Source organism: Eubalaena glacialis, chromosome 15 (genome assembly GCF_028564815.1).
Source record: "Eubalaena glacialis isolate mEubGla1 chromosome 15, mEubGla1.1.hap2.+ XY, whole genome shotgun sequence".
Taxonomy (NCBI): Eukaryota; Metazoa; Chordata; class Mammalia; order Artiodactyla; family Balaenidae; genus Eubalaena; species Eubalaena glacialis.
Genome location: NC_083730.1, coordinates 83,440,109 through 83,457,450, shown reverse-complemented (window position 1 = coordinate 83,457,450; position 17,342 = coordinate 83,440,109). Strand labels below are relative to the sequence as shown.

The 17,342-nt window shown below is 48.9% G+C and overlaps 1 protein-coding gene across 1 annotated transcript; it reads right to left on the bottom strand.

The window, feature by feature from the left end:
• Window positions 1-2,530: 2,530 nt before the first annotated feature.
• HSPB8 (heat shock protein family B (small) member 8) lies at window positions 2,531-16,175 on the bottom strand. The gene is made up of 3 exons (XM_061169903.1): window positions 15,483-16,175; window positions 9,660-9,723; window positions 2,531-3,529 (listed from the first exon to the last, which is right to left on the bottom strand). The coding sequence occupies exons 1-3, from the start codon at window positions 15,847-15,849 to the stop codon at window positions 3,370-3,372; spliced, it is 591 nt and encodes a 196-aa protein (XP_061025886.1). The 5' UTR covers window positions 15,850-16,175; the 3' UTR covers window positions 2,531-3,369.
• Window positions 16,176-17,342: the final 1,167 nt, after the last annotated feature.

The following is a 17,342-nucleotide window of genomic DNA, read 5'->3' as shown; positions in this document are numbered from 1 at the left end:
AGCCTCGTGTGCTCAAGCCTGACAACCGTGGAGCGACGCCTCCTCTGATAAGCCAATCCTATCCCCACCCCCCTGCAATGTCCCGATTTGAAAGATCACTTCTCTTCCCACAAGGTGGACGGACTCACTTAAGACACCCTTACGTTCTGCTTTGCTGAGAGAAAGGCAGAACAGGGTAATAGGTAATAGTAGAGTCAGACTCCAAGCCTGTTGCTTAGCAGGTGGGTGATTTGGGGCCATGCACTCACCCTTCCATGCATCAGTTTTCTTATCTGTAAAATGGAGATAAGAACCGAACCTTCCTCCTGTAAGCGAGCAGGACCCTATGGGGCCTTCCGGGGACAGACCACCCCCCCCTCCCCGCCCCCTCTCCCCGTCCTCCACCTGCCTCTTGTTCTTAGTAAAACTTTAGCTTCCTAGGCCTTCCCCGAGTTCCAAAGAATAAATTTCATCAGAGAAGCGAGAAAAGACAGAAACAAAGGAAAACGGTCAAGCAGACAAAATAATAATAGTTTAGCCTTTAAACAAAGTCAAGGACCTTTAGTTCCTTCTCAAAGGCTATAGATACTATTCCGAGGCAAATCCTTAGAGCTGTTCGGCAGATACTGAAACCCGCCCCCCCCCCCAGGTGGAAGACGTTAACTACATGCTGAGAATAAGCACGCACACCCCGCGAGCCTGTTGGAACCAGAAGGTTGATGATGATGACTCCCAATTAACTCACCACCAACCAATAAGAAGAACGTCCGTGAGCTGACCAAACACCCGGCAACCCTCTTCCTCACCCTGTCTTCAGAAACCTTTCCCTGAAAGCTGTCAGGGAGTTCAGGCATTTTGAACCCTAGCTGCCTGGACTCTATGCTTGTTGCCCTGCAGTAAACGCTGCACTTTCCTTCACCACTCCTGGCGTCAGTAGATTGGCTTTACTGCCTGTGGGCCAGGGGACCCGAGTTTGGTTCAGTAACACTCAAAGAATTGTAGGGTGATTAAATCTATTAATACATATAAAGCACTCAGCACGGTGTCTGGCACACAGTGAGGATTTAGTGAGGGCCGGGCTTTCTATTATCTGCCTACCCGTGTTGCTGCTCTCTGAGCTCCTCTGGGAAGGAATCGTGGCTAATTGTTTGCTATATGCTTGGCTCCCAGCACGGGACCAAAATAAGTAGGTGCTCAGGAAATAGTCACTGGCTCCTGCTGTCATTTCGGGGTTTGGAGGTGCTCTTAAAAAGCAGCTCAGCAACTCCTCATTAACTCGTCCAGAAGCAAACGTCTAGGTTCAAGTTCTACCATCACCGTGAGACTTACCTGAGCTACCTCCCATAAACGCAGCTTCTTCGTCGTAAAATTGAACATCTACTTCCTGGGCTAACGTGAAGCTTAAATGAGATTGGCTCCAGGGATGGAGCATGTGACCCAGGCCTTACCAATCAAAGCACTGATTTCCTGGGCTGTGCTTAGCTCAGGGATGGTCATGTGACCCAAGCTGGTCCAATAAGAATGACTCCCAGCAGAAGCGATGAGAAAAGAGTGGCTTTTCTCGCTGGGGACTGGAATGTGGGGCTGTGGGGCTGTAGTGATTGCAGCTGTCTTGTGACTACTTGCGAGGACTTGGGGACATGGAAGACTAGGAGCAGGGGAGGTGGGAGGCAACAGGGAGACTGGGAATGGAGCCGACACCGCAGGACCAAGAGACAAGCTGAGTTCTGTTAACATCATTAGAGACCTGAAAGCAGCGTTTAACCTGGACTTCACAGCTGTGCCCAATAAACACCCCTTTTTGCTTAAATCGGTTTGAGTGGGGTTTCCTAGCATTTAGCACAGAAACAGTTCTAACTGATGCACTCTGGCAGCCTCCTTGCTCCCCACCACCCTACTTTCAGGGTTCTGGGCTCCTGGCAGCATCAGTGTGGGGCATCCATGAATTGTTGATTGCCCCTTTCCTCCTTCCTAACAGAACCTTGTTTTTTCAGGCAGCAATGTTCCTGGCCTCAAAGGACAAATCAATATTGATCTAAGCCCAACACGGCATCCCTTTCCCTTTGCCAGGGATTGGCTGCAGCATACACATGTGACCCAGTTTTGGTCAATGAAATAAAAGAAAGAAATCTGCTGAGAGAGAGCTTCTGGGAAAGATGTTACTGATAAAAGAGAAATTCAGACAAAAAGACTTTTTTACCCTTGCCTTCTCTTCCTATACATTGTCATACGAGGTTGAGATGCTTGGAGCTGCTGCAGCCATCTTGCAAACATGAGGACAGAACTTGTAGACTTGTCAGAGATGGCAGAGGAAAATGATAGAAAGACTCTGGGTTCTTGGTGGCATAACAGCTGAAAAAGTAACTCTGAAATCACTCATATCTAAACTTCTTGTGAAGTTAGACAGATATTTATGTCATTTAAGCCACTATGCATTGGGCATTATTATTTGCTGCCACAAGCATCCCTAATTGATGCGGCATATCTAAGTGGTACTGCATTTAGTTCCCATCAAAACGACACACAAGGCTAAGAACATCAGCTCCTTTATTATTATTATTATTATTACTTACTTTTATTTTCCCCTAAACAACAGCACAATTCAAATAACAATGACACACATGTCCCACCGATATACACAGTACCACTAGTCTGCCTGCCAGGCAGTCTGGCCTTTGCTTGGTTCCTGGTGGAGCTGTCTGGAGACAGCCCCCTCTGTAAAAATCCCGACATGGACATAGGAGACACAAGAAAGGGGGGACCTTAGCCAGAGAATAAACTAAGGGGCTTCCAGAGTCCTTGGGGAGTGCCAGCTTGGGAACGTGCTATAAATGTCTGGGTGGAGGGCAGAAGGCACTGTTTGTTTTCATGTGGTTGTTGGATAAATCCCATATGGGGATGTAAGACCTGTCTATAACCCTGTGTAAACCAGGTCTGCAGAAACACAGTGGTGTGAGCAACTGGGCTCCGTCAACCAAACCCTGGGGCAGGCATGGACACTGGGAGCCCAGAATGGGAACCTGGGTGATGGGGAGGTCCCCAGAGAAAAGCAACTCTTGCATTAGCTGCAAGGTAAGATACAATGTGAAATGTTATGTCCCCTTTTATTTGTTTTGCAGCTGTAGAATGTGCAACATTTTCATCACGATAGAAAACGTAAAGAAAGAAAAAATCCCAGCATCTTGGCCTAATGCAGCGGAACACGACCTGCCAATTGCGTCATCTTGCGGAAAAACCTACTATTACACTCTCCAGGGAATCTGGTCAATCCACCCTGACCCCCAACATTTCAGTCGCACTAAATCTATGAGTTCAGCTAAAGTAATGTATCCTGGAATCAAAGAAGCCCAGGGGTTGGGGAGGGAACAAGGGAGGGCCAAGACTGGGGTCTCAGGTACAAGTGACTTCCTGGCTGTCTTGGGGAAGCTCGTTGTTGAAAATGCTCTCTCCAAATGGTGAGTAAGGGGGGATCTGGGGGGCTTCGATGATCAGCAGGCCTTCTGGGGAAAGCGAGGCGAATACTGTCACGGGATCCACCTCTGCAGGAAGCCTAGGAGAAACACACGATTCGTTTATTATTTTTAATATAGCCAGACATTCTCATTTCATTTGAAAGAAAATATTTTCGATATTGTCTGGTGGGATTATTATTTTGATAATAATCCCAGCAGGCAAGTTCCACTACTATCCCCAATTTATAGATGAGGAGACTGAGATCAGAGAGGTGAACTGATTTGCCCAAGGTCACACAGCCGGCAAGCAGCAGATGGGAATAGAATTGGAATCCAGGTCTCCACACTCAGAGTAGCTGATCATGATGCTCCTCTGTCTCCCCAGGCGCCAGACTTTTGAAAACAGGTCCACAGTAGGGAAAGCCAGAAGGTTCAATCCCCATAGATCACTGGTCCAGGCTGGCTCTGACTATTGTAAATGCAGGGGTCTTGATGAAAGACCCAGGAAGTAAGGTGAGCCCATTCTGGTCATGGGCAGGACCCTTCCTGGAGGGGTTGGGGAGTTTTTTGCTGTGAACAGCCACCTGTAGCCACATGAACTTCCTCTATCAGGGAGACTCCTGCCAAATTGAGCCACAGAGATTACCAAGGGACCTGCAGGGAAAAATGGAAGAGAAAGGGAACTTGGGCAGTTGCCAAGCCAAACTTCTGAAGTAGAGACAAGGCCAAGAGTTTGGACCTCCCTCTCTGGGCTGGGGATGGGCTGACTCTGTTTAACCCCTTGCACGCCAACCCACAGAACACCTGGGACAATATAACAGGGCAGCCATGGTCCACAAGCATGGACTTTGCAGGCGGGCAGACCTGAGTTCAAATCCTGGTTCTTCCTGACTGCGCGACCTTGGGCTAGTGATCTTGCCTCTCTGAACTTATTTCCTTATAGGAAAAGGGGGTTAAAAATAGCATCTATCTCTTAGGGTGGTGTGAGAATTAGGTAGGATAATGAAAGCAAAGGGCTTAGCGCAGTGCCTGGCATACAGGAAGTGTTCAGTCAGCCTCACCTTCTACATTGTTATTGGAGTCATTGGCTGTACGAGTGAGCATCTTGACAGCTGTGACTTTTTTTTTTTTTTTTAATGACTACATTATTTATTTTTTGGCTGTGTTGGGTCTTCGTTTCTGTGCGAGGGCTTTCTCCAGTTGTGGCAAGCGGGGGCCACTCTTCATCGCGGTGCGCGGGCCTCTCACTATCGCGGCCTCTCTTGTTGCGGAGCACAGGCTCCAGACGCGCCTGTGGCTCAGTAGCTGTGGCTCACGGGCCCAGTTGCTCCGCGGCATGTGGGATCTTCCCAGACCAGGGCTCGAACCCGTGTCCCCTGCATTGGCAGGCAGACTCTTAAACACTGCGCCACCAGGGAAGCCCAGCTGTGACTATTTTAGCACAATCACTGACCCATGAAATGTCAGAGCCCGAAAGGATCTCGACTGTCCAGGACGATGCTCTCATGTTACACACGAGGAAACTGAGGCCCCGAGATGGGAAGAGACTTGTTCAAGGGCTCTCACCAGGTGACCTCTATATTGAAACACGTGGTGGGAGAGCTATTCCTCCTCAATCCTCTTGCAGATCTTTCATTTACATCTAAGGGAAAGTCTCAGCTCTGTGTTAACATGCCTTTAACACCTTAGCCTCTATCTCTTGCTATTTTCTCTCTTTTAACAAAGAAAGAGCTAATCTATGACTTAGACCCTCAGGCAGGCAACACTGCCTAGTTAGAATTTAACCACATTTTGCTTTCGTTGGATTTATTTTACAATTGTCTCCTTCAGTGAACGTTTGACTGATGAGAACTGAACCTTATCAAAAGCGAGTTGATCGAAAAGAAAAAAAGTCGTGAGCAAATAATAGTATGGGAACGTAAGCATAGAAGGCAAAAAATAGTTGAAGATGGTTCGTGAACCACTCATTTGGTTTCCCCTAACCAAGTAGGAAGGTCATGGGCTTGGAAGGTGGAGAGACCTGTGTTCAAGTCCCAGACCGGCTCATTATTGGCTAGTGACCTTACCTGAGTCCCATCATCCTCTGAGCCTCAGTTTTCTCATCCACAAGATGAGCTTAATAATACCTACTCTAGAGCATCCTCTTTTTTTTTTTTAACATCTTTATTGGAGTATAATTGCTTACAATGGTGTGTTAGTTTCTGCTTTATAACAAAATGAATCAGCTATACATATATGTATATCCCCATATCTCCTCCCTCTTGCGTCTCCCTCCCACCCTCCTTATCCCATCCCTCTAGGTGGTCACAAAGCACCAAGCTGATCTCCCTGTGCTATGCGGCTGCTTCCCACTAGCTATCTATTTTACATTTGGTAGTGTATATATGTCAATGCTGCTCTCTCACTTTGTCCCAGCTTACCCTTCCCCCTCCCCATGTCCTTAAGTCCATTCTCTACATCTGAGTCTTTATTCCTGTCCTGCCCCTAGGTTCTTCAGAACCTTTTTTTTTTTTTTAGATTCCATATTATGTGTTAGCATACGGTATTTGTTTTTCTCTTTCTGACTTACTTCACTCTGTATGACAGACTCTAGGTCCACCCACCTAACTACAAATAACTCAATTTTCCTTCTTTTTATGGCTGAGTAATTTTCCATTGTATATATATGCCACATCTTCTTTATCCATTCATCTGTCGATGGACACTTAGGTTGCTTCCATGTCCTGGCTATTGTAAACAGAGCTGCAATGAACACTGTGGTGCATGACTCTTTCTGAATTATGGTTTTCTCAGAGTATATGCCCAGTAGTGGGATTGCTGGGTCATATGGTAGTTCTATTTTTAGTTTTTGAAGGAACCTCCATACTGTTCTCCACAGTGGCTGTATCAATTTACATTCCCACCAACAGTGCAAGAGGGTTCCCTTTTCTCCACACCCTCTCCAGCATTTATTGTTTGTAGATTTTTTGATGATGGCCATTCTGACAGGTGTGAGGTGATACCTCATTGTAGTTTTGATTTGCATTTCTCTAATGATTAGTGATGTTGAGCATTCTTTCATGTGTTTGTTGGCAATCTGTATATCTTCTTTGGAGAAATGTCTATTCAGGTCTCTGCCCATTTTTGGATTGGGTTGTTTGTTTTTTTGATATTGAGCTGCATGAGCTGCCTGTAAATTTTAGAGATTAATCCTTTGTCAGTTGCTTCATTTGCAAATATTTTCTCCCATTCTGAGGGTTATCTTTTCATCTTGTTTATGGTTATAGCATCCTTTTAAAGATGAAACAAAATTAAAACTCTAGATGTAGATCTTTTACCATGACTCCTGACACACCACCGGGGTCACTAAATGGTAGATCAGACAGACACCAGGGAAGATGTGGAGCAAAGACACTCAAGTCTGCTTTGGTTCTGGGCATCCTCCATTGATGACTTCCTGCATCCCCTGGCCTCTCACTCCAGTTGGGTGTGGAAAAACCTCCATCTCCAGGCTTTGCCCTGCACCCAACCTGACTGGCAAATTCCAAGACCTCTCCCTCTCTCCCTCATGTAGTCAAAACGGGGTTTTTCACATGGGGATGTATGTGCTGAGAAGAATTCCTAGCCGTGGCTGAGGCAAACGGCTGGAGCATCCTGTCTGGGAGGATCTCTCCAAGGAAGGATCTCAGCCTGGCTGAAGGAGCTTCCCTGTCCTCTACTGACTGGAGCTTTTCCTGGGAGAGGCAATGAGACCTCTGAGATGGGGCTAGAGCCATGCCAAACCCCAGTCCCACTGCTTGGTGTCTGGAGTCTGGGCAGAGCCAGGAGGTCCCAGGAGGTCCCAGGACTCCCAGCTGCTCTTGTGTGATTCCAGCCTTGTGGAATCTTTAATAATTTTAATTCCCATGGGCTGGGCACTGAGTCTGTACACATCCTCTCATTCCCCATCCTGAGGGAAGGAGGGATACAGGAACAGAAGTTCAGAGTAGTTCAGCATTTTGCTGCAAGTCACCCACTCAGTCATGGAGCTGGGACTCCCTACACTCAGAGGCGAGGTTCAAAAATATTTAACAACTGGCACAGCTGGACCAACCAGAATGGATGGATCCATGCCGAAGTGATGGAGGAGGGTCCTGGGGGCCCTTTAGTCGCTGGAATGCGGGGAGGCTTGGAGGGTCCAGGGACAGGGTCGGGATGGCTCGTTGACTAAGGAGAGCCTCTGGGGGGCTTCTGGCCATGTTAGTCCAGTGTCCTAACAACCACCCCAGCTCAGCTGCTGAGCCTCCAGCAGCTTTAGGCATTTCTATCTGGTCAAGTAACTCCCAGCAAGCTGTTTTCCCGGAGGCCTCGGAGATGGTGAGATCCATGGAAATGGCTGTCTCTTAGAGATGATGAATTTGCTGACTTCTTTCCGGCTCAGTCCCTTTCACAGCTTTGCCCTGTCTGTGACTCCATCCTGAGACCTTATTTCAGTCTCTTAAAAGAAACATCAGGGCTTCCCTGGTGGCGCAGTGGTTAAGAATCTGCCTGCCAATGCAGGGGACACGGGTTCGAGCTCTGGTCCGGGAAGATCCCACATGCCTTGGAGCAACTAAGCCCGTGCGCCACAACAACTGAGCCTGCGCTCTAGAACCCATGAGCCGCAACTATGGAAGCCTGCGAGCTACAACTACTGAGCCCGCGCACCTGGAGCCCGTGCTCCGCAACAAGAGAAGCCACTGCAGTGAGAAGCCCGCGCACCACAATGAAGACTAGCCCCGCTCGCCACAACTAGAGAAAGTCCGCACGCAGCAACGAAGACCCAACGCAGTCAAAAATAATAAATAAATTAAATAATTTATTAAAAACAAAAAAAGAAAGAAAGAAACATCAGCTCCCTCCCTCCCTCTCTCCCCCATCAGCAATGTTTGTTCCTGCTGGCTGCGGTACTAGGGAAAGGTGTGGGTCTTGGGGATGGCAGGCGAGCCAGGGAGCGCGGAGAAGAACAGTTTGGCGTTTGCCCTATCAGGAAGTGGCTGCAGCCTTTTAAGTACTCCAGAGGCGCCCGGTGGGTTAGGAATGGGCACATGGCAGGAGAGACAGGACTACAGAATCCTAAAGCTGAAAGCAGCCTCAGAATTCGGCTTGTGCAATCTCTCCAGACACAGGATATCTTTGCCAGGGCGAGGGGAGGAGTTAAGATTCAGTAACAACAACAATAATAGTAACAACAAACCACCACTTATGGGGACCTGCTGTGTGCCCATCACAGTGCAGTGATCTCATTTCCTTTTCAGCTGGTAACTCGGCAAGGCTGGAATCAGCATCCATCCGTTTTACAGGTGAGGAAAGGGCATTCCTTGCTCAAGGAATGAACACGGTGAACTCAGAGTTCAAAGGTCTGTTTGGGCTGTTCTAAATGCTAATTTGAAGAACCTTGGGTATGTCCTTTCACTTCTGGGAGATTTAGTTTCCCCATAATACAAGGAGGGTAATGTCTCTTTTCCCCACTGCATACCTTTGCTGCAAAGGTGAAATGGGACTGGGAAAAGACTTTGGAGCCAGAAGTGCACATAGTGGAAGGATGCTGATTAGGGGGAAGGTGAGTCTCTTCTCGCTACAGTTGTTGCCATCAGGGCCTCAGTGTGGCTTTGACTCATTGGCTCAGCCTGCTGGTCTTCCTGCTACTTGCATAATCCCCCGGCCTCAGCCCTTCTCACTCCCCTCAGCAAAACTGGCCTTTCCTTTGTCCCAATCTCTCAGCCTGAAAACCCCTCTAGGTGGTGAGTAGTGATGACAGCAGGACACCTTCCAGCCTAATTCATATGGATGCTCTAGGGAAGGCGCACGTTCTCCTGGCCATGGGAGACTTAGAACAAGCAGCCTTCGAAAGATTCTATTTGGGAATCTGGGGCATCATATCACATGGGTGGGCGAGTGCCCTGATTTTCGTGGAATTGTGGACAAGTCATCTTGCCTTTCCTATTCTCGGATTCTTCACCTACAAAATGAGATTGTTAATCCCACCCCACGGGGCACTGAGCAGATGACTTGGCACAATCTATGCGCCCCCATTTCTGGGAACCTATTGCACGTTTGCTGTGATACCTTCTCCCCTTTAGGTGCAAGGGTTCAATTCCCTGCCCCGGGGGCAGGGGGGTGTATCTTGAAGTAGAGATGCCCAAGAGGGAGAGACCCCAGATCTCAGGTCCCAGGCATCCCCACTTCCACTCCAATCCTACCCTGAAATCCAACTGCCAGGTTACTTACTGGATTTTCTTTGTGAAGTTCTTGGAAACAATGCCACCTTCTTGCTGCTTCTCTTCATGTTTACCTGGAAGGGAGAAGAAAGCCATGTGTCAGCGGCTATGTCCCTCAGGCATCATTCAGGACTCAGGCTCAGATGTAAAACCTGCCCCGGCCTCGCTGTGTGGCTCAGGGCTTGGTCTAGAGGCTCCAGTTGTCTGAGCCTCTGGTCCCTCATCTGCTAAGTGGACCCACTTGATACCACCTCCCAGGCTGTCGTGAAGATGCAGTAAGACAACAGGCAGGTCAGGAGGCCTTGACCGTGGTTTGTAGATGATTATGCGTTAGACTTAGGAAATCACAGTCTATCTCCTGTCTTCTAAGATGTGGCACGGCATCTTCGAAGCCTTGCGTCTCACCCCTCTCTCCTAACCAGCCAGGAGACCCCTGAGGCCAACATCCCAGAATGGGTGAGAGGAAAAAAGTGGGGCTAGTTTGCCACCCAGCTGGCTTTATAATGCACAGAGCCCTTTCCCAGCTCTGAGGATGGGCCTCTTTCTCCCTCAGTTACCGATGTGAAAACTGAGGCCCAGGGATGGGTCTAAGGGCACCCAGCAAGTGCATGGCAGCCCCAGTCTCAGAACCAACTCTTGGAATCGAAGCCAAGAGCTGGGGTCCGATGCCCCTCCGCCTGTTCCAGCTTCTAGTTAGTTATTTGGGCCCCGTTATCTGTACTGAGTCCTGAAAGAACTGCCTGGAAAGAATGCTTCAACCTGCTAAAAGAAAACAACACCCAAAGGGGGCTTTCCCTGAGAAATGACACATTAGTCACCATGGATGTGAAATTCCACCCACCCCTCCTCCAGGCTGGCAGGCGAGGGCTTTTTTTTCTTTCCTTAGGAAGGAAAAATATGAAATTACAAGAAGGCTTAGGCGCAAACTGGCTGTCGTCTGCAATTTATGTAACAAATTCTGAGCCCATTGGCCCATCCCCACTTTTTTTTTTTTTAAATGGGGAGAGTATCTCTAATTTCTCTTTAAACAAATCGGATTAGCACCTGGCAGAGCAATTAGGCTCCTATTATTACTCGTTCCTCATTTGTGGCACCACATTCCAGGGCCAAGAACCCTCATTTACCCATGGACATCCTTCTGAGGGGCTTTGGAATCTAGACTGTAAATAACCTTGTGTAATATGGTGTCTTACTGCAGTCAAGATTTTAAGCTGATAATTTATAGGTGATTACATTATTCATTACCTTTTTATTATTCATTATTCCTTTATTAATAACTTTTTTTCTGATTACAAGATAACGCATGTGTATGTTTGAAAATGTAGAAAAGAAAGAAAAAAAATCAAAACCCTCCATAATTCCATCGCCCCAAGGAAACCACATTTTTGTATATGTTCCAGACTTTTCTATGTTACTTAGAAATGCATACATGTTATATAGTATAGACGTATATCACCCATTTTATCAAATGAGATCATATTGTATGTTACACCTGAAACTTGTTTTTCTCTCTTACTGACACGTTATAATTATTTTTCCATATTATAGCAAATATTCACTGCCAACCTGACTTTTAATGGCTGCAGGGAGATATAAGTTCATTTAGCCAATCCCCGGCTTTGGGGCACTGAGAGGGTTTCTGACATCAGAAAGAACCTCACTGTACTGAACATTCTTGTAGCTAGATCTTCACACCCGGCCTCATGACTTCCTAGGATAAATTCCAAGTTCTAGAATTTCGAAGCCTTGCTCTATATGTTGCTAAATTTCCCTTAGGAAAGGCTGCATTAACGTAGTCTCCCACCAGCTGGGCGGAAAGGGGTACATTTACAGGAATTCGTTTTTCAACGGGAGTGTCTGGCTAACCAGAACATACTATTCTGCCAACGTGCTGCCTCTTGAAGCTCAGAGAGTTTATTCTGACCTGCCAAGTCCGTGACCACCAGCTGACCAGCTCTGATACAGGCCTGTGGCCAAAGGAACACTGTCTGTCCCCTGGTCCCCTTCCCAAAGCCTGGGCCTCCGGAGACCTGCTTCCCCTGGGGACAGGCCAGTGCCTCTGACTCAGCCCTTTTGCACACTTGGTGTCCTGGCAATAGTAAATGATAATGATGGTGATGGTCAGAATAATAATAGCAAACTCTTATATTGCGGCACTTCCTTGGTGTCCGCCACTGTTCTAAGCACCTTACCGATATCAACTGTTCATTTTTCACAAAAACCTTAGAAAGCAGGTACTTTTATTATTACCATTTTGTGGATGGGGAAATGGAAGTTCAGAGAGGTTAAGTGATGTGCCCCAGGTCACACAGCTTGGAAGTGCTGGAGCAAAGACTCCAAGGCAGGGATGTGGGTTGGGGATTGGAGTCCCTGCTCTGACATTTCCCAGCACATCTCTCTTCTTCTCTACAATGGCGATGACAACAACTTCCTAGGAGCCGATGAGTCACAGAATTGCTTTGAAAGTTGTAAAAATACCATGTGAAGGTGAATGCTTGTGGTTTATTTTGATACTGGGGGAAAAAACTGATCCTCAGAAGCTAAACCTCTCCGTCCATGCTCTGAAAATAGGTACTGGGGTTGTGGGGGAGGATCTCTAAGCAAAGGCAGCTCCGTAAAGGGGGGCTTGGGGGAGGGGGTTAAGCTGGGTGAAAGAGGGTTTTGCTAGGAGGCCCCTGCTGAAGCTTAATTTGCATGTTATTTGGATATCTATTTACTGGGGCAGCTTAAGGATTATGACTGATTTTTAATTTCTTATTTTGCTTTCCTGTCTACATTTTCTACCATGGAAATATTTTATGTTGGTAAACAAAAAAGCAATTATTTTGAAAAAAACAAAAAAAACTAACCCATCTGGAGGCCAGGGGAAGCTAGAGGTCCCTCACAGCCACTGAGAAATGTAGGTGCCAAGAAGCCGCATCAGCACTTCGGGGAAAGCCATTGGCCCAGCTGAAGAAAGAAGGTGCTGTTTCCAGGGGAGGCAGAGGCCCTGGGATTAAGGAGAGGGGGTGGAATAAAGCCTCTGGCTTTCCAGTCCCTTCCTCGGCCAGGGCCTGGGCCAGCGGCCCATGAAGAGAACATTTCTTGGCTGGTGGCTGCAGGGTGGAGGAGGGGTATATGTGAGGCATGATGGAAACCATCTAGTCCAGCATTTTCCAAACACTTCCCTGGGCCTAGACACTCATATGTGGTCAGATAAGACAGGGCTACCTCTCAGAGATTCATAAACGCCATTAGCAAATTCAAGGCTCTGATAAGTCCTGCAGTGAGGAAACCTGCATTTATCAGATGCCCAGTGATATCTTAAAACACACCATTTGGCAAATACTGACCTAGTCCAACTCCTCATAAGACCAAGGGTAAAGCTGAGGCCCAAGAGGTGGTAGGATTTGTCCCAGGCCACTCAATTAGAAGCAGATCCAGCCATCCTGACTTGGAACTATCTAAGCAGGCCTGGCTTTGAATTTCAGACCTTGCCATGGAGAAGCAGGTGATCTCAGGTGACTTAGTCTCTCTGGGCCTCAGTTTCCTCATCTGTAAAATGGGTGCAACAAACCTACGCATATTTCCTTGGAAGTCCATGTGAGGAACCAGTGAACCAACATATAGCTGCGTTTAGCACAGTGCCCTACACAAACAGCTTGAGGAAGAATGGGTGTGTCATTAAGTGAGGTAGGATGGGAGACTGATCTGACTTCCCACGTCCCTTGAAAGTTGCTTTTTAAACGGAGCCCCTGATAATCGATTTGATTTTTTAAATCCCTGTTATAAAAATCTCTGGATGTATTCTTGGGGGATTTGGATTCTGTCAAGCCGACGTTGCTAAGTGCACATCTGTGAGGCATTTTCAACCTGAAAACGCTTTGTCTGTCTTTGTCTTATTTAAGCCCCCAATGACCCCATTTTACAGATGTGGAAGCTGAGGCTCTGTGACCCACTCGAAGCCTCTGGGTTAGTAAGGTACTCAGCTGGGATCTCAGCCTGGAGCTGCCAGACCCCACCTAGAAAGGAGGATGGAGGAAAAAGCTCTCCAGGCTGGACAGAGTTCTCCTGGAGGGGCCACAGGGCATGGGACACCCTCCACCCTGGGGTGGAAGCCTCTGGAACCCTAATTAAAACAAAGACAGGAGAAGCAGTGATAATAATCACCTTGTTTGCAGAGTGCCAGGCAGACACTAGTATTAGCTCCGTTTCACAGACAGTCTGCATTTATTCTCATGGATTGTCTGCACACATTTAATCTTCCCTGCAGCCTTGCAAGATGGATATTATTATGATCTCCACTCTTCAGATGGGGAAGCTGAGGCTCAGAGCAGTGAAAAGACTGTCTTGTCCATATCCATTCAGAGATTGAACAGCGGTGGTGGGATTTGAACCCGGGTCTCAAAGAACATCTAGCATTTATGTATGTACGTATGTATGTATGTATGTTTTGGGGCCTTAGCGTTCTAGTAACATCAAAACAATGCCGATCCCTTGTGTTCTAGGCACTAAGTACACACTTTACATGCGTCATCTAAGACAAAAATCCTTAGGCCGTGTAGCCATTCGAACCCCAATTTCCACATAAGGAAACAAAGCCCAGAGAAATGGTTTCAGGCGTCTGGCGCCCTGGCCATCTCCCTCCACCCACATAAGGCCCCAGAATGCCGCCTGGCCCACCACACCCTCCGGAGCCTCTGATGTTTATAATTCTGCCCTGGGAGCCTTTGAAACTCCCCCTGAAGGCTGCTCTGCTGGGGCTAGTCCCTACCCAGCCTGTTTGCAATGGCTTTTATTGATTTTCCAGCCGGTAGAGCCTGCCAGGAACATGCTTTTTAATGGAACATTAATTGGGAGGGAAGGGACAGAAAGCTTTTCCCCTGCTGCCCTGCTTCGCAGGGACTGAGCGTCCATTTCCTCTTTCCTCTTCCCCAAAACGTTCCCTCTCCCAGGCTGGGATGTGGGCAGGCCCAGACTCGGCCTGCTGCTAACTCACGGCGTGACCTTGGACGAGTGCCCACCTGGGCCTTAGCCTCCTCAGCTGCAAAATGGGACTAGCCACCTCTGCTTCTCAGGGCTGGAGTGAGGATTATTTGAGAGCAGGAATATAAAAGCTGTAGCCCTTGGCACCTGGTAGGTGCTCAACAAATTGTCAATTTGCTTCTGGCCTCCCAACTCCCAGACAGCCGGGGGTGGAATCCTTGGTGGTCTTAGGTGGGTTACTTGAACCTCTCTGTGCCTGTTTCCTCATCTGTAAAAAAGAGGAGACAGGCCCCAGCCCTTTTGCTTGTGTTCACTGAGATGCCACAGGTAAAGCTCTGAGCACGGTGCCTGGTAGACCGTAAGCGCTCAACCAGGGTTACCATGTCATAGCCTTATAATGACAATTATGCCTCAGTTTCCTCATCTGGGACAAGGGAAGGTGTTTCTCTTGAAACCTGAGCTAGTTACTAACACTATCATTACACAGCATCAAACACCCCCTTCTGGACTGTGTCGTGATGCTTGGGTGCATGAACCTCACTTCTTTTTTGGCTTTTTACTCCTATATCTGTTAAACTTATTCTTTATATTAAATTCTCTCTGTTAGGACAGACATGCAACGTGATTTCTATTCCCCTGCCTGTTGGCTGGCTGATGCAGCACCCAAAGGCCCCAGCAGCTGAGTCAGGTTAAAAATCCCCCTAGGAACTGGAAGAGGAGAGCTTTTCTGTAAAGAGAACGTTTATGGGCTGCATTCCGGAGCCCTGAAGTCACCTGTGTCATGCGACCACAGCGTCCCCTCCAAAGGAGCGTTCTCTTGGCTCTGCCGGGTCTGAGGTCTACACCCCCTCCCCTGCCCCCCACTCACCAGACACCTCCACGTATCCGTCCTTGGTCTTTACCATCAGCTCCTCCGGCTTAAAGCTGTGCACATTGACACACACTTTCCAGGGCTCCCCGGGGAAGGGGGGCGGGCTCCTGCCCTCGGCAGGCACCCCAAATCTGGCCACAGCAGAGGGCCCCCGGGGCACCATGCCCGACCTCAGGGTCCCCGGCCAGGCGGAGGAGAGTCGAGGCAGGGCCCAGTCGGGCCAAGAGGCAGTCAAGTCGTCGGGGAAGGGGTCCATGCCGAAGCCATCATCCAGCAGGCGGGAGGACAGGGATGAGTCCCGGAAGGGGTCCCGGCGCCGTCGGCTCGTGTAATGGCAGGGGAAGGGCATCTGACCATCAGCCATGGCGGCTGCTGAGCTGGAGTGGAAACAGAGGCTCAGAGAGAGGGAGCCACCTGCCCAAGGTCACACAGCAAGGTGATGTGGGTGCACTGGCCTTCCGAGCTTATTCTTCAGCTTCGGAAAATGCCACTGCCAAGGACGGAGGCACACACCAGGCTGGGGTCCCAGCCCCGCAAGACTCTCTAGCCACCGAAGGCGACCCTTGGCTGGTGCAGCAGAATTCTCAAGGACCCCTCTCCACACAGCCTCACCGGAGATCAGCCAGCCACCGTCCACCCAGGCCGTCCAGGCTCTCAGCCAGAGCCGCTGAGTGGAGCGGAGAGCTTAATAAGCCGGGAACGCAGGTCTAGAAACTTCTTGCTTCTCCTGGGCTGGGTGCCTTCTATTTATTCCTGCTTGGGGCTGGAGGCGGGTTCTGCAAGCACCTCCTGTCACAGGAGTATTCAGAGGTGATGAACCAGCCCCAGAGAATCCGCGGAGGGGACAGCTGGGCTCCCGGGGGGCTGGGAGGGGCCTTCACGGCCAAGTTCTGCCAGCCTCTCCGGACTCTCCTCCCCCAGCTCGGCTGGGCTCAGCTCCGCCCTCCCTCCCGCTCCCTTCCCCCCAGAGCCTGCCCGCCCCTAGCGGGGCACTAAGGCCTGGCTATTAATAACCCTCGCCTGGCTGAGGGCTCAGATCACCCTCCTGAAATACCTTCTCCAGAGCCTGCAGCATCCTGCCTCCCCAGTGGGGACCCGCGGAAGGGGAGGAGAGAGACGGGAGCCAGTGGATTGGAAGGCAGGTGACCCTGGGTTGCAATCCCCCCTTCCAAGCCTCCAGCATCCTCAAGCTCTCAGAGCTTGCCTTCTGCGCCTTCTGAAGGGCATCACTTTCTTCCCCAGGTGGCTCTGAGCTGTCAGCTTTCCCACCTGTAAAATGGATGTAATAGTAGCCTCCTCAGGGATGTATCATGAGGTCATCCTCCTTAAGCATTTAGCAAACCATCACTTCTATATTTTCAATGTTGATTCTCAATTACATAACGCTTGCTACATGCCAGGCCCTGTTCCAAATGCTTCACAAACATTAGCTTTGCTTCATCCTCACCAACAATCCCGTGAGGTAAGAGTAGTGCGATGATCCCCATTCTACAGATGAGGAAACTCTCATAGGAAGTGTTATCCAATGGTAGCTTCTATTATGATGATGACAGTTAATAATGATAATTATCCAAAGGTGCTCTATTCAGGCAGAGTGTCTGGTCTGGAATTCCAAGCCCAGAGAGGACCTATTTTCTAGACCTCCCTGCCTCTCCCAGGTAGCTCAGAGAATGAGTCTGTAAATTGTCCTTTAACCTAAAGGCCCCTCGAGCTTGGGTTCATCTTTCATCTGTCCCCAGCAGGTGTGCAGTTTGGGGCGTGCTATGCTCCCTCTATGGGCTTAGGGTCGGGACCCTGCCTTCCTTGTGGGCTGGGGTGGTTTGGGGGGTGCTAAGGAATTCAGTGAGTCATCGGTTG

Excerpts from the sequence above, each read along its gene's own strand:
- HSPB8 (XM_061169903.1), bottom strand. The coding sequence starts at position 15,849 with ATGGCTGATGGTCAGATGCCCTTCCCCTGCCATTACACGAGCCGACGG. Across the intron at positions 9,724-15,482 it reads CGGATACGTGGAGGTGTCTG|GTAAACATGAAGAGAAGCAG; the intron begins GTGAGTGGGGGG and ends TCTCCCTTCCAG. Across the intron at positions 3,530-9,659 it reads AACTTCACAAAGAAAATCCA|GCTTCCTGCAGAGGTGGATC; the intron begins GTAAGTAACCTG and ends TGTTTCTCCTAG.